We start from the raw sequence: 21,281 nt of genomic DNA on the forward strand, positions 1-21,281 counted from the left end.
GCGTAATCCAAGGCAAAATATTAGTGGTATGTTGTGCAAATTTAGTTTCGTTGCCTGGGGAATGTGACAAGAAAAGACCTGTGCGAAAATGGTGAAGCATGTGAAAGACAGTTGATAAATTTCGAGCCCTGAATCTTTCTATTTATTTTGACAATGTGGGATATTATAGCATCAATGTGAGTGAGTTGAGTGACCAGTAGGTCCTTGAAATGTTGAAGTTAGTAGACCTCACTTCAGCAAACACAACATGCCGAAAGCAAAACTGGACAAGAACACTGAGGTACCCAACTGTAGTAGGCGCAGATTAGTCAGCTATCAAGCCTTATCTGGCCGCGCAAGTGGGCCATTAAGGTTCCTGAGCTTTGACAGCTTCAATCGAGAGCGCCATCCAAAAACAGCATCCCCGACCGCGACGCGGCACAATTTCCACTCTGTAAAAGATCACTTTCTCACCGTCCCCGCACACATCCTAGCGACAAAGACCAAACACAATCAACATGCCACAAACAGTATAACCGCTTAATCTTGACACAATCAGCAGCATCATGACCCTGTGTAAATTCTTTCAGCAGGGATACTGCAAAAACGGAAGTATGTAGCCAACACGCTCTTCGTGGAAACTGGCGCGCCGTATTCTCTCTGTGAATGCCCATTTCTTAGCCATCTCGCGATGCGGGACAGGCCAATGCGCAACCAATCAGCGCAACAAAGCATTGGGACCCAAGCTTACCATCGATACCAGATAACTGCAGGTTCGAACACCCGAATGCGAACAGCAATCGCTTCTCCGCCTTTGGCGGAGGCGGAGGCGCATCGAACAACCGGAACACCAAAGGTACGAAACAGAATATGGACAGCAGCTTGGCTTGCTGTTTTGCGACCGGAGCTATATCGATCTGACACCATACAGACCTACCATTCAACCTGAGCAAAGAAACAATACAGCTGGATCTTACCACGGAGAAGCCTCAGTGGATTCTGTCGTCTTACGGACCCGGTCGGGACGCGCCGGAGCAGCTGTTCGGTGGCTTCCCCCGCGAACAAAGCTTCGAGGAGGTCCGCTTGGTATACGAGGAGGGTGTGTTGATGGGAAACCCCCAGGGTGCAGTATGTATATCCCAAAGATACTGACCACGGAACTTTGATGTCGCGCCGATGTCTGACTTTGGTCTACTGCAAACAGCTTAGCCAGATCGAGGGAATTTACCGAGATGCCGACAACCAGATTCAGAATGCGCTCCAAAACCTGGACGGCGCGGTTGAATACATAATAAGCGCCCAAAACAAGAGTCCTAATAGGCTATCAGTCGTGCAAAACAACAGCAATGGCACATTTGCTGTTGGCAGACAGCAGCAAACAAGTAACCCATTTGGAGCACCCAAACCATTTGGAGCTGCGGCCGGAGGCACGCCCGGAGCTTTTGGACAGCCGTCAGGAGGTTCGGGAGGGGGCTTTGGTCAGCCATCAACGCTTGGTCAGACTTCGAGCCCTTTTGGGGCACCTTCTTTCGGGCAACCTGCGAAGCCTGCCGGAGGTTTTGGTCAGCCTTCTACCCTTGGCGGCGGTCAGAGCGCGTTCGGACAGCCTTCGGCTTTGGGAGGGACTCCCAGCGCATTCGGTCAACCTTCAGCACTGGGAGGGGGCATTGGCGGTTTTGGTCAAGCATCTGCCTTGGGACAAAAGCCTAGCCCTTTCGGTACGCCAGCGTTTGGGCAAACTTCTCAACCATCTACTGCTACCCCATCTGGGTTTGGTCAGCCCTCTGCCGCTGCGGCGCCAGCATTTGGACAACCGTCACAGCCTGCACCTGCATTTGGATCGACGACGCCTATGGGTGGCACTGGGTTCGGCCAACCATCAACCCTTGGACAGAAACCGAATCCATTTGGTGCACCGTCGACCACAAACGGGAGTGCTTTTGGGGCGGGCACCACAGGCTCAAGCCCGTTCGGACAAACCAGCAATTCTAGTCCCTTTGCCCAGGCTGCCTCGGCAAATCCGGCACCAAATGCTTTCGGGCAGCCCTCCAAACTCAACCCTGGCGGGTTTGGTCAGGCGTCGCCTTCGCCCTTTGGCCAGGCTCCTTCGACTGGCCCTTTTGGAGCCCCACCAGCGCAACCCTCCTCTGCCCCTGAACAGTCTATGGACATGTCTGGACCGCCAGCAACCCCAGCAACAAGCTCAGCACCTTTCGGTCAGACACCTGCCGCTGCAAATAACAATCCCTTTGGACAGCCTTCGCAGCCAGCATCCAATCCATTTGGACAGGCGCCCGCCGCCAGCAATCCTTTTGGCGCTCCACAAGCTGCCGCAGCGAGTGCGCCCGACGGGCCGTCACCCTATGCTCCCGGAGCTACGCGTCAGCATCCTCCCGCCTCGACATATATCACCAGGAATCCAAATGGAACCTTGAATACTTTTAAAGGCAAGAGTGTATCGTATGAGACCCCGAAGGCGGGATCCGCCGAGACGGCGCCATTCCCAGCAGTGCGGAACTTTGACGGCACTGTGACGCGGATATGGAATCCCAATGGACCGCCGACATACTACAGCGATACTGAAGCGGCACCAGAAGCGTACGATGCCGCCACCAGAGCTGCGTGGGAGCCGTTCATAAACACTGGACGTTTCCAGAACGCGACGATTCCAGAAGTGCCGCCGCTTAGGGAATGGTGTACTTGGGATTTTTAAACGTTTGAGAAGGTCTTTTTTGCAGACGTCTAAACGATGTAATTGTCTGGATCACTTATGAAAGAAATTGTGTACATAGCACTTGAGGATTTGAACCGGCGTTCGGATTGTAGAATGAAAACTGAGTGACTGTAATAGTCGAATGAATTGCATTGGTCTTGGGTTTCTTGTTGAATACTAGGGTGGAGTTATGGGCCAGACATTTACAGGGGTAGATGAATATTAAGTGCCCTACTGGTGGTGTATGAAATGGCATTTAGGTCGGATTCCCTCTACTCTATCGAATTTTGATTTCCCAGATCCTACGTTCATGTCACAAGTCGCAGTTCTTCAAGCATAAGATTCTGTCGTCAATGTCGTAAATTTCATGGCGGACAAAGGTTGTCGGTAGCTACTCTAGACATCCCATAGCACCCGTCAAGGTGGTGATCACTCCGAGAACACTCCTTTCGAACTGCCCCATCGTAACCTTCATTCCCCCCCTCTGCCGAGTCGGTAAAGTCGTAATGCAGCTTTGATCGCCCCCTAGTCCTTTCCAAGCCACGACACATTTTGGCAAAAAAAAAAAAAGAGGTGTTGAAAGCCACAACACTGCGCGCACTTAAGCGGCAATGGTGACCTCGACCTCGACACCGGCCTCGATGTTGACGATGATCTGCTTGACGATCTCGGTAGGGGCGTTGAGGTCGATGAGGCGCTTGTGGATGCGCATCTCGTAGCAGTCCCAGGTCTTGGAACCCTCACCGCAAGGGGTCTTACGGGTGGTGATCTTGAGGGTCTTGGTAGGCAGGCGGACGGGGCCCTTGACGCGGAGGTCCTTGGACTTGGCGCGCTCGATGAGCTCGGTGCAGACCTTCTCGAGGGACTGGACCTTGCGCGAGGTCAGGGTGATGCGGATCTTGTGAGTCTTCTGTTTGAGGGGCACAGCAGAGTAATTTTGTTAGCATTTGGTATTCCAGCTAGAGAGGGGTTGATAGTTGAAATACGTACGGGGGCCTCGCCGCCGAAGTCCTTGTCCTTGTTGTACGACATCTTGATTGATTTTTGGTTTTGTTGTTGACAGGTTTCCCACGACTCGGACTGTTGGTCTCGGCAAAGTGATGGGATGTTTTTGTTTGGCTGGAGGAAGGAAAAGAGATTGTCTTCGCGATGCGATCGCAGGCAGCGACGACGATAATGTGCGTAGAACTTTTTGAGTGGGGCTAGGGCACTGAGAGAAAGTTGCGCTAGTCCTCTTGCGGTAGGTACCGTCCCCACTTGCTGTTCTTGACGGGTGAATTTAGCCAACAAGACAGAACGACAAGTCAGTGTGGTAGACCCAACGATGAGTGGAACTAACTCATGGTGACTGGAGGGTGACTTTGCCCGCTTCGAGGCTGACGTCTGTGGAATTGAGGCATAATAATCGCATGTAGTCAGTCTATAAAGTCGGCTTTCATGATACCAGCAGTACTTGTTTGTTCCGCCAATTCTCGATACGTTTGCCTTGACATACAACTTTGAGCATAGTTTACGTCACGCTGTTGTGCAAGCAGAGCAGCTACCGTGCCATACTCAAGCAAGCAAAGGCCAACAACGGTCGCTGTACCGTACCTACAGCCAATTATGGTTTCCCCACCATCCCTTCCTCTTCCTCCTTTTGCACCCTTTCTCACCTCAGAACTCAGGGATCAAATTCAACCAGATGAATGGACCGCCTGCATCACAGCTTGGGTGTCTCTAATTGAAGCCCATCTTTCTCTCTCGGAAGATGAATTTATTCAGCATTCACTTGTGGACGAATCCATCCCTGATTTTCTTGTATCTTTTTCTCACGAGGTTGCCACGCATGGATCGACCATATTAGGCCCGGCAGCTGGCCAACAGCCCTTGCTCAAAGGTGTTTTTATGCTCACGAGTAGGCTGCTGGTCACAAAACCCGAGTCGAAATCTAAACAAAAGACAATTCCACCAACTGTGCTCCGTCTTCTACAATGGGAGTTTTTTGCAGATCTATGCCGTACACAGAGCAGGAAAAGGATACCGGAATTATCTTCAGCCCTGCCGGCAGAGAGAAAGGCAGTCCTAGAGACGTCGTTGGCCGCGCTCAAAAAGTCATTGATTCACGACCTCGACGCGGGGCTCGCGAACCCGGCCGCCCTCCGTGAACTCGAGGCTCGCCTGGATAGGCTCAACTTTCTGATTGCTCGCATACCTTGGGCTGCGGCATTCTTTCTGGCCGGAAGCGACTTTTTGGACGGCCTGGTGGCGTGCTTTCGCATCATGAACCCGCCGCTGCGCAAAGTCATCGTGGCCACTGCCTATCTCTGCGTCATGGGCTTGGCAGAGGCCAGTGGAGGCGGTTATGGTGTCTTGACCGACCAACTCTACGCCCTGAGGGCGGCGGCGGAGGCGCACCGCGCGGGCCCGCTCAACGTGAATGATTCACTTGTTGCCGAGCTGGTGACTTCAACGCCTTTATTGGGCCAGCTGGAACGCCGGGTAAATGGAGCGTCAGAATCTGCAAGCACCAGGGTCAAGTCGATTCTTAAAGATTTGGCAAGCTTCAAAAAGCCCGGTGTGGGTCTCAGGCAGCCCGCGAGGAGGCTGCAGAAGAAGGTTGACAAGGGCAAGGGCGTTGCTCTCGATCTCGGAATCCCATCACAAGAGATCCATATCCATCGAATGGAGCAAATTACCCAGATACAGGATCTTTTCCCAGAGCTGGGGTCTGGGTTTGTCGCCAAGCTTCTGGCCGAGTATGGTGAGGATCAGGAGCAAGTGATCGCTCACCTGCTAGATGATTCGTTGCCCGAACATCTGAAGATTGCGGACAGAAGTGAAGAACTGTGAGTAAACCCCAGGCACCCCATGACGAACGATTGTTTCTTTGCCGTTGTTGAGCATTTGTGGGATTTCTGACTTTATGCTGTATCAGGTCATCAAATACTGGACATGGCACACCGCCATCGACAGATCATATGGCACCTAGATCAACGCCACCGCGATTCAAGGAGCAAACTCTGCCCGTCCGTCACAACGTCTTCGATGATGACGAACTTGACATGCTCTCTGGCAATGCCGGCAAGCTCCACCTTGGCAAACACAACCCAGACAGGACAGCCGACGACATTCTCAAAGACAAGTCCAAAGCTCCAGACAAAGCCGCCATTCTTGCAGCCCTTGCCACGTTTGATTCAGACGATGACGAGCGCGATGATACATACGACGTAGAGGATGTAGGAGGGACAGTGGACGCAGCTGGGGAGGCCGAGGATCAATCACTAAACGACGAGGTGCTCTTTAAGGCATGGAAAGCCGAGGCAAGCGTCTTTGGTCGGGATAATGCTACGCGTAACAGCTCTGCGCGTCAAAGTTTACGAGCCGAGACGGGTTTGACAGACGAAGCGATCGAGGGCTGGGCGATAATGCTGTCGAGGAACCCACAGCAACAGCGCAGACTTGAAGCCAAGTTCACAATGTTCACCGGAGCGCAGACGGAGCTGGCTTCTACAGCATGGCGCGCAAGTCCAGGCGGGTCCGGGGCAGAGGATTCAGATGCAGGCGGGACCGGCGGTCGTGGAAGAGGCAGGGGGCGCGGACGCGGTGGCCGAGGATCAGGACGCGGGCGAGGAGGCGGACCTTCTAGCGGTGGAAATGCGTCTGGGCCGACGGGCGATGCCGCAACTGAGCAGGCGAGGCGGCGCAAGGAGGCCAACAAAAGCTCAAGAGCAAATCATAACAGACGAGCTCAGCGTGCGCGTAAGATGGGTGGAATGCCTGGTTAAGATTACGCAGCTACTATGGTGGCTAGACTACATAGTATTTTTTTTTCTTTTTTTTTTTTTTTGTTCTTGGGCTCAATAACGGAGATGGAGTGGTTCGATTTCAAACCCCGACTTCCCGGATCCGAAATCAGGGCTCCATTCATTTCCGTGTCACTGGTGCCACCCCGCCACGAAAAAGAAGAAAGACCATGAGGGTCACTCTCTTCCCAAATTCAATGAGCTAATCCAATCAAACGAACAAGAAATTTGACCATGTGGGTTTACTGGCGCATTCACCACACTCGAACGCCGTGTTGTCTTGATCAGGCCACGCGGCACTGGATCTTTCCGTGTAATCGGGACTAGAACAGGTCATTGTGGGTCCAACACACCCTGTCCGGAATACCGGGAACGACCAGTGGTTTGTCGTGCCATTCTGCTGGAAGAAGATGTGATGTTCAAAATTTGTAGTATCACGGATTGATAAATATAAAGCCATTCTGTGCTCTGTTTATTGTTTTCCAAATATGATCCTTACTGGCTCATCTGCAAGCAACCCTTTAACGGGACATTGTTTTCTGTTTATAGTTTGCTCGGGTTGATCTGCCTTGCGCTTTCTTCCTTTTCTTCTTTCTTTAATATCTTACAAGGCGCCTTTTGACACTTGCGGCACGGTTTTCCCAAAATGCTCGAAACAATGGCCAACGTCACCGGAGTGGCGTCTGCCACCGATATGCCGATACAGGCTGTCTTTGCCGAAGTCAGCCAGCACTTTCAACAGCTCAGCATGATGGAGCGGCTATGGGCTGTAAGTAGTGCATTGTTCTGACCTTGGCTACAATATCTCCAACTAACGAGACTTTTTTTTTAGACTTGGTACACCTGGATGCAAAACGACGTCTTGGCCACTGGGCTTTTGACGTTTCTAATCCATGAAGTAGTGTATTTCGGGAGGTCTGTTCCATGGATCATCATGGACACCATGCCAATCCTGCAGAAGTATAAAATCCAGCAGGTAGGTGACAACTCATAGCCCAGCCTTGGGTTACCTATATCACTTCAGCCGACTAACCCAACCCCAAAAAAAAACCAAAAAAAAAAAAAAAACAGACCAAAGTCCCAACCATCAAAGAGCAGCTCCACTGCGCAGGCCTAGTCCTCCTCAGCCACTTCACCGTCGAGCTACCCGAGATCTGGCTGTTCCATCCCATCGCCATCTACTGCGGCATGGCCTTTGACGTGCCATTCCCTCCGGCCTGGAAGATCGCGCTGCACATCGCCATCTTCTTCGTCCTCGAGGACGCCTGGCACTACTGGACGCACCGGCTGATGCACTACCCGCCTCTGTACCGGTCCATCCACAAGCTGCACCACACGTACACGGCGCCCTTCGGCCTGACCGCCGAGTACGCATCCCCGATCGAGGTCCTGGTGCTCGGGCTGGGGACCGCGGGCACGCCGCTGCTCTGGGTCTACCTGACGGGCGACCTGCACCTCTTCACCATGCAGATGTGGATCGTGCTGCGGCTGCTGCAGGCGGTGGATGCGCACAGCGGCTACGAGTTCCCCTGGAGCCTGCACCATTTCATCCCGTTTTGGGCCGGGGCCCAGCACCACGACATCCACCACGAGCAGTTTGTCGGCAACTATGCCTCGTCCTTCAGGTGGTGGGATTACTTTATGGATACAGAGGCTGGCGCTGAGGCCAACGCCAAGAGGAGGGAGAGGAAGATGGCAGCGCTGAAGAAGACGCTGTGAAAAGGTTTGGGATGTTGCGTGGGGGATGTGTTGGTGAGCCTAGGGTGGTATCGTATAGAAGGGGTATAGACTTAGGATTAGACAGCTAGTCATCTAATATTCTCTTTATGTTGATTCTATCTATTTTACTGTGAACTTTATTGCATCGTTGACGATGATCTAACATGGAGTTGACAGCACTATAATCCAACCACCACCTGTTCAGACCTCACTTGCTCATGGACATTGAGTCAGGTAAACGAGCAGCCTGTCTGGTTGTTCTTGATGACGTTGGAGAGGTCCGAGCCAAGAGTTCCAGCGCGCTTGATCCAGGCCTTTTTGCATGCGTGTGAAGCACAGGTCAGTTTTGTGTTCATAAATACGAGTCGGTGCTTGTGTACAAAGGAAAATTAAATCCTCGATTTGAACTTACATCAAGGACGGCCTCATCCGGGTTCTGCTTGCGGCTGAGAACAAAGAGCGTGCTGAAGTTGTACGTCTGGACAAGAGCAAAGTCGGGGGTGTAGTCTAAACACAGAGAAACCGTTAGTCGGTGTGTTTCTTGGAAGTCCCTTTTTTTTTTGGCCGGCGGATCAGACATATTCAACTTACCCTGAACGACATAGTTGGGTCCGGAGCATGTCGGTCCCGGCTGTCCCGGGAACTGCACACGGAGAGCACCCTTGGCACCGTAGCCGGCGTCGGCCGGAGTCGCGGTGCCGAGGATGTTGATGGCACGGCCTTCGGCCTCGCAGGTGTTGTTGACTTTGATCGTGCCGTTATCCTTGTGGAGAAAGCATGTTAGTAGAGAAAGTGTGGTTATATGGCCCGGGGGGTTGGTAAGGGCGCTAAAAAAGAAAAAAAGAAAAAAAAAGAAAAAAAAAAAGACTCACGTTCAGAGAATACTGCGCATAGATGCACTTGCAGCCGGCCGTAAACGGCGCAACGGTCCCTGCGACCTGAAACCAGCGGCCCAAGTATGCCTCTGTATCGAAGCCAATGTCCGGGGTAGGGTAGAAGCACTCGCCGTCCCACAGAGAAGGGACCGTGTTGGGGACGGTGGAGGTTTCATTCTTGGCCAAGACGCCAGTAGAGGCGAGGAGGCCGGTGAGGATGGTCTTTGGGGAAGGCATTATTGGTGATGAGAGATTATAATTAAAAAGGGGCGCTTAAAGGTCTGATTATTAAAGACTTGTAATGGAGCGGCTCTATCGATGGGCTGTCGATCCTGTCAACCAGTGAGGTTAATGGATGAATTCCCGGAGCTCTTTTATATCACATCCAAACATCCCAAAGTCTGCTTCCCCCTACCCCTTGGCTGAACATGCGATGACAGCTCGATTACATCCGCCGTGCGCCATTGAACCCCGTTGGCCGATGTTTGCCTTTGCCAATTTTTTACTAACTGCGTGGTTCAAGGGTCGCTTCTACCATCCGCGGCGCGCTTCTCGGAGTAATTTTTGTCGTCTCTAGAAATTGATTCATTGATCAAAGAATTGATTGACGTCATGCTAACATAGAAAATTGCTGTTTAAGGCGACCAGCTCGTGGCATGTCGCGGGACTGACGGTAGATGCCAAGACGGACCGCGGGAGTTTGAATACTGGGGAAAGAAAGAGAAAAAAAAAAAAGTGGTCTTGGAAAGCCTCCACTTGTCCAGCTCTTTGCACCTGTATGGTACCGTCTGCGCCGATCACTGGATATTTCTCTGGGCTTGCGCACTGCTGGAAATCGGGAATTTGCCGATCTGGTGGAGCCTTCACTGGTTCCTGACAGGTCAGAATGTTACTGTAAAATGGTACCTAATCCATTATTACCTAAAGAAAATGCAACCTAGTGGCTTGGTAGTCGGACAGTCGCACAATTGAAAAGTGCGATGCCGACATGTTTTTCTTTTTTATGGTACGCACGGAAAGATTTGTACTCCATGCCGGTCATAATCAACTTTGATCCATGTTCAGCTTGTAATTTTCATTCTCTAAGCGATTGGAATATACCACGCTTCCTCATCGAAAACATTCACGTTCGGGAACCGAAGCTGACCGACAAACTCGCGTTGAGTCGGCAAAAGGACTCACCGCTCAAGAATGAAGCCGTGTATTGGAACAACGCTGGGCAACTCGTCAAATGAACAAAGCCGACGACGACATGATTGATAATCCGTGAAGGCCACAACTGCCCAGGTCTTGCAGTTGGTTGTTTCCATCGCAGATAGACGTGACAATCACAATTCGCTACCAACCTGGCATCAGAACTGAATATACCTGTGAGCAGGGGTTTGTTATTGTTTACATTAATTCTAGGACATGCCATGCTGCATATTCAACCGCACCAAAGTTTTTACTCATATTTCACCACAGCTGGGCTTCAATAGCCACAACCGCCACAGCCAAACTCAGAATGGTCATGCCGTTCTTCGTTATAGCTGAGGCACCAGCAGGCAAAGGTGCTGATGTCTGCAAAGCGTTAAAAAAAAGTTCGTTCGTTAGCCAAGGAACCTGCCACAATTGCAAAAACACTTCCAGACCATCATGTCTCACCGGAGCATTGGCGTGCGGAGTCGAGCTGCCGCCTACGCTGACAGAAGCACCACCTGAAGAGGAGCCACTGGCCGGGCTAGTAGTAGCCGCAGACGAAGAGCTTGAGGCCGACGATGGAGGTTCTGGGGTTGTGGTCGTCTCCCGTGGGCCGGTCGACAAGGCAGCAGCCGAAGATGCGGTAGCGGACGTTGAGCCTGCGCCGGTCTCGACGGCGGGGATGGCCTCGGGCACGTCGGGCTGCTTCCCGGACAGGGGGGTTGTGGAGAGACTGCATGCCCTGCCAAAGTTACCGACGCTGTTGCCATAAAAGGTCCAGATGTTGTGGTTGTCTGGGCCAGAGCATTGGAGGCAGTTCTTGTAGTTGGTCAGGAAGACGTCGTTGGAGCAACAGGCGTCGCCGCTGAAGCGACCCTGGCGGAGAGCCTGTCCTGTGGTTTGTGGTTAAGCGTCTGTGTCAGTACACTTGAGTTCTGCCGAGGTAAGTTGATGCAAGACAATAGACTTACCACAGGTATTGTGGCAGTTGTAGGCAGGCGTGCCGGGTTCTTGACGCTTGAGCAGATGGGATGCCTGTTCCAGGACTTCATTAGACTCGGGAATGCCAACGGCCGACACGCTGGCGATGGCCAACGTGGCACCGATAAGATAGCGAGCGGACACCATTGTGACTGGCGACTGGTTTGAAAAGCAAACGAGTTGGAAACAGCAGAGGTGGGCTGGCAGCTGGGGTTGAGTGTGGGAAACAAATGGCCAGTTGAAAACTTCAGAGTTTATAGAGAGCAGACTGCGAGATGGGGGCTTTTATCCGGCAAGTATCGGTGCAACCAGGGGGACGGCCCATTCACATGTAGCCCGGCTCGAAAGGCTAGCAATCAAGGCCCAAGATGGAGGCTTACCTACCTACTTCCCTACCTAGGGTTGGTAAAATGAACAACTCAATCGGACTTGCCTGAGCGGGACTCATCCGGCACAGCTGGCTTGGCATCAATGATAATATGGAGTCGAATATTGGTGCACAAAGACCTTGTTCTAGGCCCTGGATACACCAAAGTCCCTAGTTATTATTACATTTACACTGTAAAGACTCCTGAGCAGGCGGCAGACCGGCACAGGATGCCGCGCTTGGGAAAGGTAGTTTCTTTACTCAGGGAAAGGAAGTGCCGATGTAGCCGTGGATTTCGACGGTGAGAGCTTTTCGCTGCCGAACTGTGGTATTCGATTGTGCGTGCTGAGTCTGCCAAGAGCATTAAATACTACCCAACACCGCAGGTAAGAATGCGAGAGGATGAGGACGATATCCACTCTGTTCCTTATCAGATCACACCATGCCGTTTTTAAAGCTTACTGTGGGTGGTTCCCCACCTACGCCCGTGAGCTTTTAGAAATCTAATCTTATCAGATGATCTGATTTTTCTCATCTATGTCCAATCAACAGCCCTATCACCCCCGAAGCTCCCTGGTCTTGTCATACCCCAGACGTGGAGGTCCTCCGATCTTCGGACCTTGTTACCCTGTTTGTTCCACAATGGTAGCATCCGGATTTTCTTCTTTTTACCCGCCGACCCAAAGGAAATATCTCTCCGAGATATATGTGTTGGCTTGATGTCCAAGAGGAGGCTTGCATGTGGGATAGCACAAGGGGGTTCTGCAAACATAAACCATGTGAAAAGATCAGAAGTTAACCGAGCTGAAGCTATTCGGGAGAAGTTCAGGTATCATTCTTTTCCACCTTTCCGCCCAGCGTTTCCATTTTTGGTTCTTGGGCAGCCTTGGCATTCCATGATGTTGTTGTGTCAACCAATCGTCCTGTTTCCTGCGAGAGTTCCTTGCTTTAGAAAGGCCGAGAGCCAAGTTATAGAACCTCGGCGATGATTTTCCGGGGTTTCTCTAGGTGCCTCCATCCATTTCTAGTGAGCTAACCGCTTCCTCTTTTGGCCCACAGTCTCACCTTGACAAATGTTGCGAGACATGATATTCTGAGAGAAATGGTTTGCATGGTGTGGTCAGCATCAAGTTATTCAAAATATTGTCTTTGAAATGATGGTAGACTGTAACCCAGCAGCCATTTTGCAAGAGGGGTTTAAAGGCAAAGAAACCTGTGTTACACTACCAACCGAATAGACCCTCCCTCTCGGCACTTGGCTATTGCAAGACGATGAGGTCTTATCAAGACAAACACCGGGCATGAGAAACGGACTAGATTGACCACCCACCCACATCTTTCCACCTCGGAAATCCGAGTGCAGCTGGCACAGGGCTAAACTCACGGCATGCTTGGCAGGCTGCATGGGTCATATAAGCAGAGGGGGATACCTTTCTCGCCTCTTCCTTTCCCTACCTATCCCCTTTACAGTCATCCCAGAACAGCTTTTATTCCGCAAAGAAAATAGAGGTTTAACAGCCAGACTGTAAATTTCAAGACTCTTTCCTGTACAATAGGCTTCAGCAAACCCTCCACAATGCAGTCCAAGGTGGCCACCATTCTCCTGGCTGCCGGCACCGTCGCCGCTCTCGGTATCCGCAACGATCCCACGGCCCACGGGGTCGGCGCTATGGGGACTGAGATGGGCCCGGTTGCTTTCCTGTGGCCTGCCGACCGCCCGTGGTCCGCCGAAGCAGACAACACTGAGCCTTGCGGAAGCACCCAGGGTGTCGGAAACCGGACCCCTTTCCCACTCTGTACAATGATAGTCCCAACCCTTCGAGTTGACTCTGGCTGACTGTCGCTTGTCGATGTGCTAACGTGTCTTCTTCTTGTACAGCCGCTGGTGCCATCTCCCTCTCCATCGCTGCCGACGCTTACGATGTGGAGTTTACCATGTCCTATGCCAAAGGTCAGTATTACAGTTATAATTCCTTCCATTTGACTATAGCAGGTCTTGCAAGTGCCCTGGCAAGTTATTCCTCTTCCACTAACACCAAGCAAACAAAAGACCCCAAGAGCAATAGTGACTTTACCCAACAGGCGATCCCATCTTCAATTGACAAGATCGTATCCGGTCACCAGTGCTACAAGCTGAACGCCCCACCAAGTACCGTCAAGGCTGGCGACGATGCCACCATCCAGCTCAAGTACCGGTCCAAATTCTCTGGTGAGAACAACGGCGACGACCAGACATTTTATGCATGTGCCGACATTGTGAGTCCCAACCGGCTTAACACTCACACAAACACAAACACACACACACACACACACACAAACGTAGTCCTGGATGAAATCCAGCTAACGAACCTTCCCCATCAGCAATACGTCGAAACAAGCCTCTTCAAGACGGCCATCCCCTGCTTCAACGTGACCTCGGACGAGTTCGCCGCCCCGGAGACGACCACCACCCCCGTCTCCCCCGAAACCAACAACTCGCAGTCCCCAGCTGGTCTGACAACCGGCGCCATTGCCGGTATCACCGTCGGCACAATCGTCGGCTCGCTGGCTGTCGTTGGTCTGGTCGCCTTCCTCGTCTTCAGGAAGCGTCGTGCTGGTGCCGCCCGCAACACCGAGTCCGTCCTGCCCGTTTCCAAGGACAACGTGGAGACAGCGTCGGTCTCTTCGACGCTTCGTCGCTAGGTTATGTAGAGCTTGTGTGAATGGTGGGTATGGGTGAGTCGATAGGAATTTGGAGTGGCATGATTTATGAAGATGTTTTTGGGCTTTTGTTTTTTGTTTCTTTTTTTCAATATTCCACATTTTCTCGGGACAGTGACAATGCAGGAGAGAACGTGTCAGTCAGGTAGTGAGAACAAAACATTTTCAGATAGCTTTGTCCCATAACGTCAAATCTCAATTCGCTACAAAAGCCCTAGTGTGCTACTTTGACGCTGCCAAAATCCCCTTGACAATATCCTTAATCAACCCCTTTGTCTCCTCAGGCGAGTACTCCTTGAGCCCGAGCTTGGCATTCCACGTCCTACCCGTAAAATCCGCCTTGGCGGCAGGGGAAAACGCCGTGGTGCGTATGTACCCAACAAACACCCACGGCTCAAACACGCCCTTTGCCAGCGCCTGGTCCGACTTTGCCTTGACATCCGGCGACTTCTCATCATCAACCACCCACCCATCTGCACCCGTGACCTCCTTAATGGCCTCGAGGACCTCGTTGTGCGACAGAGCGCCGTCGTGCACCCGCACCCGCTGGTTCGCCGTCAGGTCCGGGTTGCGCAACACGGCCACGACAGCAGCGGCGACGGTCCCGAGGCGCGTCAGGCTGCCGCGGTCGCTGCCACCGTCGACGGTCGTGGCCTTTTTGGTGCGCAGGTCGCCCAACAGGCCGAACTCGAGACACCAGTCGAGGAAGATGTTGTTGGTGACCAAGGTGTAGGTCAGCTGCGGGTTCTTGGCCGCCTCGCCCTCCACCAGAGCCACGATCTTGATCTTGTCGAGAAACGGCATCAGGCCGTGCGTCGCCGGCTGGGATATGTCGCAGCCGTACTCGGACGGGAGGATGCGCTTGACCCCAGCAGCGACGGCGGCCTGCACTAGCTGCTCCTGCCCCGCCAGCCCGGCCGCGCCGACGGTGCTGACGAGCGCGTCTTGGCCGCGCAGGGCGTCCGTCAGGGATGCTACAGAGGAGAAGTCGACGACGACTTCTTTGTACTTGCCCGCGTGCTCGCTTGGGAGCTTGCCGGCCGTGCGGACCAGCGCCGTCACTTCGAAGCCGGCGTCGATCAGGGCTTTGAAAACGGTGGCACCGAGACTGCCAGCGGCCTGGGGGGGCAGGGTGCGTGTTAGTAAATGGGATTAATCGATCGGAGAAAGGTGGGGAAAAAGATGAATGGAAAGGATAAACATTTGTGATGTGGATTCAGGGGTTAGGTGCTTACTCCGGCGTGCGCAACTCGTTTGTACTCGACCATGGTTTGCGCTTTAGTTCAAACTTGTTATGAAGGGATCAGAGAAGTCTCTACTTGAATATTATGTCTTGTTTGTTTAATATAGTGATTATAATGATGGATATATGCACATCACAGCTGAGTGTGGCAACCCCCAAGAAGGACCGCCATGATTTATACAGGTTTCGGGGAACCGCCAACAATCCCACCAAACCCGCGAATACGGAACTACGGACGAAGTCGTCGCGACTTTCCCTCTCTGATGCGATACGGGACCAAGTGGGATGGTATGTTTGGCTAAACAACAGCCAAGCCTTCCCCAATGTGGGAGCCGAGGGGATGAACATGGATACTCATCGTCCGATGACTAATAGAACGGACCTTTCCCGCTTAAAAGAAAGGCAAAACACGAGTTGGTTCTTGCTCTCCTTTCTTTGGTAGGCCAATCGACGGACCGGAGTTATGGGGGAGCTTTCTTTTTGGCCATTCCCGAAACAAATTGCCGCTGCCCAAGTTGGCGAGTCAAAAGTCCGGCATGCCGAGACGGAGCGACGGCAAGGTTGGGGAAGCTGTCCGCGCGTTACAGGCTTGCAGGGTAGTTTGGTCTTGAATCACGTCAATCGAAAAGTAAATGACGAAAGCGAAGTTTGTGAGTTTCTTGCATGTCGATTATATATTGCTGATTAAGAAAGCTTGCATCATACAACTTTGCAATTTATGAACTCAATCATGTCTTTTTCGTGGCAAGAGAGTAAGTATACTGCGGCTTCAACTTTTTCCTTGCGCTGTAAAGGTAGAGCAGCTCTTTTGCCTCTCCTTGGCGAAAACAAAGAACCGAAGCTCACTACTGGGAAGAATTGAGAAAACAATGTTTTTTCTTTGAAATAACTAAAATCAAAAATTTGGGATCCCGCACCGCTCGCTGCCCCCTGACGCCAAAACAAATCATCCATCTGTCCGTGACTCCCAAGTTTTTCATGAATATACAATCATTAGACCAAAATTCCCGACTTTCAACTTCTCATTATTCCCATGAACGCTTTTTTTCTTCTTTTCATCCGTCTGCGCAGCCTGCTCGAATAGAAAACAAACCATTTACAGGATCCCGTCAAGACCCAGGCCGCCCAAAAGGCCACCAAGGAGGTTGCCGAGCAGACCACCCTTTTCGCCGCTGGGCTTGCCGTTGGAGTCCGGCTTGGCGCCACCCAGAAGGCCACCGAGGAGACCCAAGAGGACGTTCAAGAGGGGCCCGAGGAGGGCGCCCAGGTCGACGCGCAAAACGTCCAGCTCGGGTTGGAGAACGGCGCGGTTATCTGTTGGGGGGTTTTGGTGTTAGTGGGAGCCAAGTTAAAGAAAAGAGATGACATAGTTGCGCTGCTGCTTATTGTAAGTGAAGGAGGAGAGAGAGAGAAAAAAAAACAAATTACTCACCAGGGTTAATAGAACCCATGCTGTCCTCGACTTCGCTCGCGAGGTCCTTGGCCTCCTTGAACATGCCGAGCACGGCCGACTTGTCCTGCTCGGAAAGGCCGCCGAGGTCGACGTCATTGAGGATGGACGCGACCATGGAGGAGACGCTATCGACCTTTGTGGTGACGGTGTTGATCCTGCTCTTCATCTTTGTGACGTCGCCCGATTTCATGTCGGCGAGATCGCCCTCGACGTCGGCCTTGAGCGCCGTGACCATCTCCTTGGCCTGCCCGACTCGCGGGACTGCGGCGGCTTGAGGGGCTGCGGGAGCCGCGGCGGCGGCGGCCACGGCAACCTTGGGCATGGAAGGGGTAGACGGCGTGACGTTGCCGGTCTTTGTGGCGTTGAAGTAAACCTGAGGAGCGGCCAGGACGCCAGAGATGGAGGCGGCGGCGGCGGCGGTGAGGATTGAGAAGCGCATTTTGGATGAGATTTTGGTTGAAATTCGGTGAGTGTTGGTTGAATGAAGCCGGAAGTTGGAAGTTGGGCGAGTTTGGGGTGGATGGATGTGTTGGTTGATTGTAGGATGATGAGGTAGAATGTTTTTGATGATGTTGCTGATGATGATGAAGGAAAAGGTAATGCCAAGGAATGCCGAAATGCCGAGATATTTAACGAATTTTGGCAGATAAAGTCAAGAGGCGAGAAGGTGAGTTGGCGATGGTGGCTGGCTGATGTGTGAGCTGGCAACGGAGGCTGGCGGGGAAGAAGCAGAAGAAAGTCGACGAAGACGAGTCTAGACAACTTATGTATATACAAAAAGTCACTTCCTTCCACAGAATTATAAGCATTGCCAGACATTTGGAGTTCTTGTTGATGCATTCCTTGATGCCCGCCCCTAGGGGTTTGCCCTCAGTTCATGTTATCCACCCATGCTCACCAGCCCTGGCTTGGCTCTCGGCCATTGGACAACTCACCCAGACATTTTCGATATCTACAGAGGGACAATTGACCCAATTTCTCTCTCTGTATGTACTTGGATCAACAGCCGTAAGTTCGACTGTGCTGGGAGGATGGAATAGCCTTTGGGGTTTGAGGGTCGGGGTGGGCGAGCACATTTGACCTGTCGAAGCCGGGAATTTACATGAAGCTTCAGCGTTAGTTTCAACTCCATCGGCCTTCAAGCCTGTATAACTCGCACCACGAGACATCACAATGTAGATTATTTAATGCTTTTCTGGACATGACAATTCGGATGTCATAACGTTGGCTGATCTTGGCTCCCTTCAGTGTAAGTGGCGTAGATGGCAATGTACATCAGCAGCGGATCTCGACCCTGTCACTCCCCCCGCGGTGCGCACTTACCACCTGTTCCCCCGCAACGAACTGCTCCCTTCCCTTGATTTCCAAATGAGGCAAGTCCTTAAAGTATCTGCATCAAAATTGCAGTATGGCTGGCCCTGTCGAAGACACCGGAGTGGACATCCCCCTTGCCCCAATGCCGCGCCAAAGGAGCGGCGACGACCGTCAACTGGGGTCAACGTGTTTCATCCTCTCCACTGCCATGTGCGATGCTGGCAGTGAACAGCAGGCGAGTTGCATGACTGATATCACGGTCTGGACTACGCCTTGGGTGCCGGTCGCGACGCCTCAAAGAGAGGAGCGGGATGGTCGCGTTCGCGTGGTCATGGCTGGAGTTATCAAAAGCAATTTCGGCAGGGTAAACACTGCGCCACCTCTGCATCAAATGGTGATACATCGAATTGATTGACGCGTAACTCGTTTGTCGTTGATGAGGCCGTTGGCTAAAGAGGATTAGACTAGAGAATTAGACTAGAGAATTAGCCAACTATTACACATTTATCAGTTGAAGAATTATTGTCACTGCCTGCATGCTGCAAAGGGCCCTGAAGCTTTGAGCGTATATCTTTCTACAGTATGTAAATAAAGCCTCAAAAGGCCTTGTAGCAGTAATGTTATGAAAACGTTATGTACTTGCAAGGAATATACCCCCTACGAGATATAGATGGGGCAGCATGTCCAGGCTTTTTAGTTTCTGAGAGATTGATATAGGTCATGAATAACGGGTCAATGGGCACGCTTTATGACTTTCAATCTGTAAAAATAATGTGCAATCTTGGTCCCTCTTTTGTAGTTGATTTGAAGAGTCCTTTTCAGCGTTTGTTTGTAGCAATTTATATGATTAACTGAATTCCCAAGTATGGAAGCGAGGCTACTCTGATAGCAAGGGCTTCTAGGGAAATGTATGCTCATGGGAAGCTCCTCGTGGTCGTTCCTCGAAAGCCCCGGCGGATGAAAGAATTCGACAGAAGGAGACCGAACCGCGAGTCTTCGTGGCAGGGAGGTTATCAAAGCTGAGTTTATGGATTATTCACCAGCTAAAACTGGGTAACTGTTGAGATTCTCAGTATATTAATGTTTAAGTCCTCATCTCTTTTATATGGTATTTACGAAGCCAAATAGAAATCCTTTAACTTTCATTCTCAAAAGCTCTGACTTTAAATGTAAAGGACCTAGACTGAAGCAAGTCTGCTGCCTTTGTTGTATGGGGTAATGTGTGTTTCCCTATAAAGCTTTTGACGTTCTTCCTTTCTTGGATCTTCATGTTTATTACCTTGAAACTCTTGTCAGCTTTATTGGCCTTTTTCTCTTTGATTTTTCAACCGTTTGTATGAGAATGTTACGTTTACTCGACCGGCAACACACAAGTTGTCGAAACTTATACATAGCTGAAGGAACGCCACAATCCAGTTGATTCATGAATTTACCGGATTATTATAGAGCTTGGCCAAGTATCTTACCGCATGATGAGGTTAAGGACGTCTTAAAAGCAAGCTGGAGTGAATTGTCGTACTAGAATGACCAAAAAAGGGGTTAGAAGACTACTTTTACGCATCGGGTTGCTAGCGTTGGGAGAAAAATTATTCTCCTATCAAGGATGTCATTTTAAGTCACAGAGGTTCAGGATATTGTGATTTGGCTGGTGGTTCTCACAACGGCAACGGTATACTCCATGTGTGACACAGCGCCATAATCGACCTTTGTCTGGGGTTGTATCATGTATGTTTGAAATCTGCTCTACGGTTAGCAATTGTTAGTTGAAGCCTCCCATTGACACTCCAACGACTTCAATAAGTATCAAAGAACAAAGAATTAAAATGCTCCCAATGACAAGGTATATATGCCCTCTCTGGTTTCTTTGATCCCCAAGTGCATGTGTTAACCATCGCAAAACAATGTCTTTGTTTCTGAATTCTCCGTAACACTTGAAAGACTTTGACAGGCATACATATCACCCGCCACTGCTTGAGTTCGAAAGAAGATTCTTCACAGCAGCCCATTGAGCAATCTAAGGTTTTGACAGACTGCAGTCCGTGTACTCAACTGTAACCACAATAAGCAATAAGAATACAGATAAGTCCCCAACTACCCCATCCATCGTTAACAAGACAGCAAAACTCTAGTAAAAAGAACAAAGAGGACTTGAGCAGCAAAGGCAAATATGCCTGCCAACCCAACCAACTCACCATTCCACCCGTTCAACTCGGCAGACGCCTGGCACGCAGCCAACATCAAGCGCCTCGCGATCGGATGCGGCCTGGGGGCGATCAAGGACCAAGAAATCCCCAGCATCAACCTGCGGGTGTGCCAGGTTTGTGACCACATCTTCGAGGCAACCAACCTCCTGACGGCCAGCCTGGACGAGCGCCGCTACACCTGCTGGGCGCCCGAGTGCATCTCCCGCTTCAGGGACTACTACATCCAATGGCCCGAGCTACGCTCGTCCGTGGTGGGCGGCTTCCGCGCCGCCGACGTCAGCCCCAGAGTTGCTGTGTTGGTCAGGCACAAGCACGAGGAGCACCTGGGGCTGGCGGAGGAGCTGGTGAGGAAGTTGGCTGAGGCTGAGGGTGGAGGCGCTGGTGCTGCTGGCTCTGGGCCAAATGAGCCGCAGCAGAGGGATGCCGCGACGGTGTTACGGAATGCCTGGCAGCGTTCCAGGCAGCTGGACCCGGCTAACAATTGATGCAGGTGAGTGCCGAGATGTGACAGGCCGGCTGTGAACCATCCCAAGTGATGTGAAGACATTAGAAAATTTTGTCTACTAGATACAGCAGTTCTATACAGCCTCCCGTGTATGCAGGGGTAAAATGACAGGCAATGATTCCCATCAACTTATTTCCCGCTATAAAGTTCCTAAATTAAGTGCTTGTGTTGTGACTTTGAGAAGTTCAATCCTGCGACCAAAATTTTGCGGGTGAGAATGCCAAAAAAACAAAACCTGCCAAACAGCCGGGGCATTGCCCGAAA

General features: G+C 51.5%; 10 protein-coding genes across 10 annotated transcripts; 5 read left to right on the forward strand and 5 right to left on the reverse strand.

Annotated features, from left to right (window-relative positions):
• Nucleotides 1-439: 439 nt before the first annotated feature.
• Nucleotides 440-2,946, forward strand: PgNI_00666 (uncharacterized protein). Its single transcript, XM_031120744.1, has 4 exons — nucleotides 440-591; nucleotides 743-835; nucleotides 911-1,107; nucleotides 1,184-2,946. Exons 1-4 carry the CDS (start codon nucleotides 546-548, stop codon nucleotides 2,690-2,692), a joined length of 1,845 nt encoding a protein of 614 aa, XP_030986961.1. The 5' UTR covers nucleotides 440-545; the 3' UTR covers nucleotides 2,693-2,946.
• A 233-nt stretch (nucleotides 2,947-3,179) lies between these two features.
• Nucleotides 3,180-3,853, reverse strand: PgNI_00667 (uncharacterized protein). The gene is made up of 2 exons (XM_031120745.1): nucleotides 3,683-3,853; nucleotides 3,180-3,602 (listed from the first exon to the last, which is right to left on the reverse strand). The coding sequence occupies exons 1-2, from the start codon at nucleotides 3,722-3,724 to the stop codon at nucleotides 3,294-3,296; spliced, it is 351 nt and encodes a 116-aa protein (XP_030986960.1). The 5' UTR covers nucleotides 3,725-3,853; the 3' UTR covers nucleotides 3,180-3,293.
• A 444-nt stretch (nucleotides 3,854-4,297) lies between these two features.
• Nucleotides 4,298-6,459, forward strand: PgNI_00668 (uncharacterized protein; the record flags this gene model as incomplete). The annotated part of the gene is made up of 2 exons (XM_031120746.1): nucleotides 4,298-5,520; nucleotides 5,610-6,459. The coding sequence occupies 2 exons, from the start codon at nucleotides 4,298-4,300 to the stop codon at nucleotides 6,457-6,459; spliced, it is 2,073 nt and encodes a 690-aa protein (XP_030986959.1).
• Nucleotides 6,460-6,916: 457 nt separating this feature from the next.
• On the forward strand, nucleotides 6,917-8,279 carry PgNI_00669 (uncharacterized protein). Its single transcript, XM_031120747.1, has 3 exons — nucleotides 6,917-7,246; nucleotides 7,310-7,453; nucleotides 7,549-8,279. Exons 1-3 carry the CDS (start codon nucleotides 7,124-7,126, stop codon nucleotides 8,194-8,196), a joined length of 915 nt encoding a protein of 304 aa, XP_030986958.1. The 5' UTR covers nucleotides 6,917-7,123; the 3' UTR covers nucleotides 8,197-8,279.
• A 28-nt stretch (nucleotides 8,280-8,307) lies between these two features.
• On the reverse strand, nucleotides 8,308-9,381 carry PgNI_00670 (uncharacterized protein). The gene is made up of 4 exons (XM_031120748.1): nucleotides 9,069-9,381; nucleotides 8,788-8,959; nucleotides 8,609-8,703; nucleotides 8,308-8,510 (listed from the first exon to the last, which is right to left on the reverse strand). The coding sequence occupies exons 1-4, from the start codon at nucleotides 9,306-9,308 to the stop codon at nucleotides 8,427-8,429; spliced, it is 591 nt and encodes a 196-aa protein (XP_030988271.1). The 5' UTR covers nucleotides 9,309-9,381; the 3' UTR covers nucleotides 8,308-8,426.
• A 1,058-nt stretch (nucleotides 9,382-10,439) lies between these two features.
• Nucleotides 10,440-11,967, reverse strand: PgNI_00671 (uncharacterized protein). The gene is made up of 3 exons (XM_031120749.1): nucleotides 11,222-11,967; nucleotides 10,716-11,143; nucleotides 10,440-10,631 (listed from the first exon to the last, which is right to left on the reverse strand). The coding sequence occupies exons 1-3, from the start codon at nucleotides 11,376-11,378 to the stop codon at nucleotides 10,527-10,529; spliced, it is 690 nt and encodes a 229-aa protein (XP_030988272.1). The 5' UTR covers nucleotides 11,379-11,967; the 3' UTR covers nucleotides 10,440-10,526.
• A 936-nt stretch (nucleotides 11,968-12,903) lies between these two features.
• Nucleotides 12,904-14,503, forward strand: PgNI_00672 (uncharacterized protein). Its single transcript, XM_031120750.1, has 4 exons — nucleotides 12,904-13,394; nucleotides 13,478-13,549; nucleotides 13,649-13,854; nucleotides 13,960-14,503. Exons 1-4 carry the CDS (start codon nucleotides 13,175-13,177, stop codon nucleotides 14,278-14,280), a joined length of 819 nt encoding a protein of 272 aa, XP_030988273.1. The 5' UTR covers nucleotides 12,904-13,174; the 3' UTR covers nucleotides 14,281-14,503.
• A 17-nt stretch (nucleotides 14,504-14,520) lies between these two features.
• Nucleotides 14,521-15,566, reverse strand: PgNI_00673 (uncharacterized protein; the record flags this gene model as incomplete). Its single annotated transcript, XM_031120751.1, has 2 exons — nucleotides 14,521-15,417; nucleotides 15,534-15,566. The coding sequence occupies 2 exons, from the start codon at nucleotides 15,564-15,566 to the stop codon at nucleotides 14,521-14,523; spliced, it is 930 nt and encodes a 309-aa protein (XP_030988274.1).
• A 1,071-nt stretch (nucleotides 15,567-16,637) lies between these two features.
• PgNI_00674 (uncharacterized protein) lies at nucleotides 16,638-17,433 on the reverse strand (the record flags this gene model as incomplete). Its single annotated transcript, XM_031120752.1, has 2 exons — nucleotides 16,638-16,855; nucleotides 16,974-17,433. The coding sequence occupies 2 exons, from the start codon at nucleotides 17,431-17,433 to the stop codon at nucleotides 16,638-16,640; spliced, it is 678 nt and encodes a 225-aa protein (XP_030988275.1).
• Nucleotides 17,434-20,475: 3,042 nt separating this feature from the next.
• PgNI_00675 (uncharacterized protein) lies at nucleotides 20,476-20,997 on the forward strand (the record flags this gene model as incomplete). The annotated part of the gene is made up of 1 exon (XM_031120753.1): nucleotides 20,476-20,997. The coding sequence occupies one exon, from the start codon at nucleotides 20,476-20,478 to the stop codon at nucleotides 20,995-20,997; it is 522 nt and encodes a 173-aa protein (XP_030988276.1).
• Between the last annotated feature and the right edge of the window lie 284 nt (nucleotides 20,998-21,281).

This window comes from Pyricularia grisea, assembly GCF_004355905.1.
Source record: "Pyricularia grisea strain NI907 chromosome Unknown Pyricularia_grisea_NI907_Scaffold_1, whole genome shotgun sequence".
Classification (NCBI taxonomy): domain Eukaryota; kingdom Fungi; phylum Ascomycota; class Sordariomycetes; order Magnaporthales; family Pyriculariaceae; genus Pyricularia; species Pyricularia grisea.

Coding starts and splice junctions, on each gene's coding strand:
- PgNI_00666 (XM_031120744.1), top strand. CDS start 546: ATGACCCTGTGTAAATTCTTTCAGCAGGGATACTGCAAAAACGGAA. Junction 592..742: donor GGGATACTGCAAAAACGGAA/GTATGTAGCCAA, acceptor CATCGATACCAG/ATAACTGCAGGTTCGAACAC. Junction 836..910: donor GAACAACCGGAACACCAAAG/GTACGAAACAGA, acceptor GACACCATACAG/ACCTACCATTCAACCTGAGC.
- PgNI_00667 (XM_031120745.1), bottom strand. CDS start 3,724: ATGTCGTACAACAAGGACAAGGACTTCGGCGGCGAGGCCCCC. Junction 3,603..3,682: donor ACTTCGGCGGCGAGGCCCCC/GTACGTATTTCA, acceptor CCCCTCAAACAG/AAGACTCACAAGATCCGCAT.
- PgNI_00669 (XM_031120747.1), top strand. CDS start 7,124: ATGCTCGAAACAATGGCCAACGTCACCGGAGTGGCGTCTGCCACCGAT. Junction 7,247..7,309: donor TGATGGAGCGGCTATGGGCT/GTAAGTAGTGCA, acceptor CTTTTTTTTTAG/ACTTGGTACACCTGGATGCA. Junction 7,454..7,548: donor AGAAGTATAAAATCCAGCAG/GTAGGTGACAAC, acceptor AAAAAAAAACAG/ACCAAAGTCCCAACCATCAA.
- PgNI_00670 (XM_031120748.1), bottom strand. CDS start 9,308: ATGCCTTCCCCAAAGACCATCCTCACCGGCCTCCTCGCCTCTACTGGC. Junction 8,960..9,068: donor ATGCGCAGTATTCTCTGAAC/GTGAGTCTTTTT, acceptor TTTCTCCACAAG/GATAACGGCACGATCAAAGT. Junction 8,511..8,608: donor CGGATGAGGCCGTCCTTGAT/GTAAGTTCAAAT, acceptor GCATGCAAAAAG/GCCTGGATCAAGCGCGCTGG.
- PgNI_00671 (XM_031120749.1), bottom strand. CDS start 11,378: ATGGTGTCCGCTCGCTATCTTATCGGTGCCACGTTGGCCATCGCCAGC. Junction 11,144..11,221: donor CAACTGCCACAATACCTGTG/GTAAGTCTATTG, acceptor CACAAACCACAG/GACAGGCTCTCCGCCAGGGT. Junction 10,632..10,715: donor CTCCGCACGCCAATGCTCCG/GTGAGACATGAT, acceptor AACGCTTTGCAG/ACATCAGCACCTTTGCCTGC.
- PgNI_00672 (XM_031120750.1), top strand. CDS start 13,175: ATGCAGTCCAAGGTGGCCACCATTCTCCTGGCTGCCGGCACCGTCGCC. Junction 13,395..13,477: donor CCGGACCCCTTTCCCACTCT/GTACAATGATAG, acceptor CTTCTTGTACAG/CCGCTGGTGCCATCTCCCTC. Junction 13,855..13,959: donor TTTATGCATGTGCCGACATT/GTGAGTCCCAAC, acceptor CTTCCCCATCAG/CAATACGTCGAAACAAGCCT.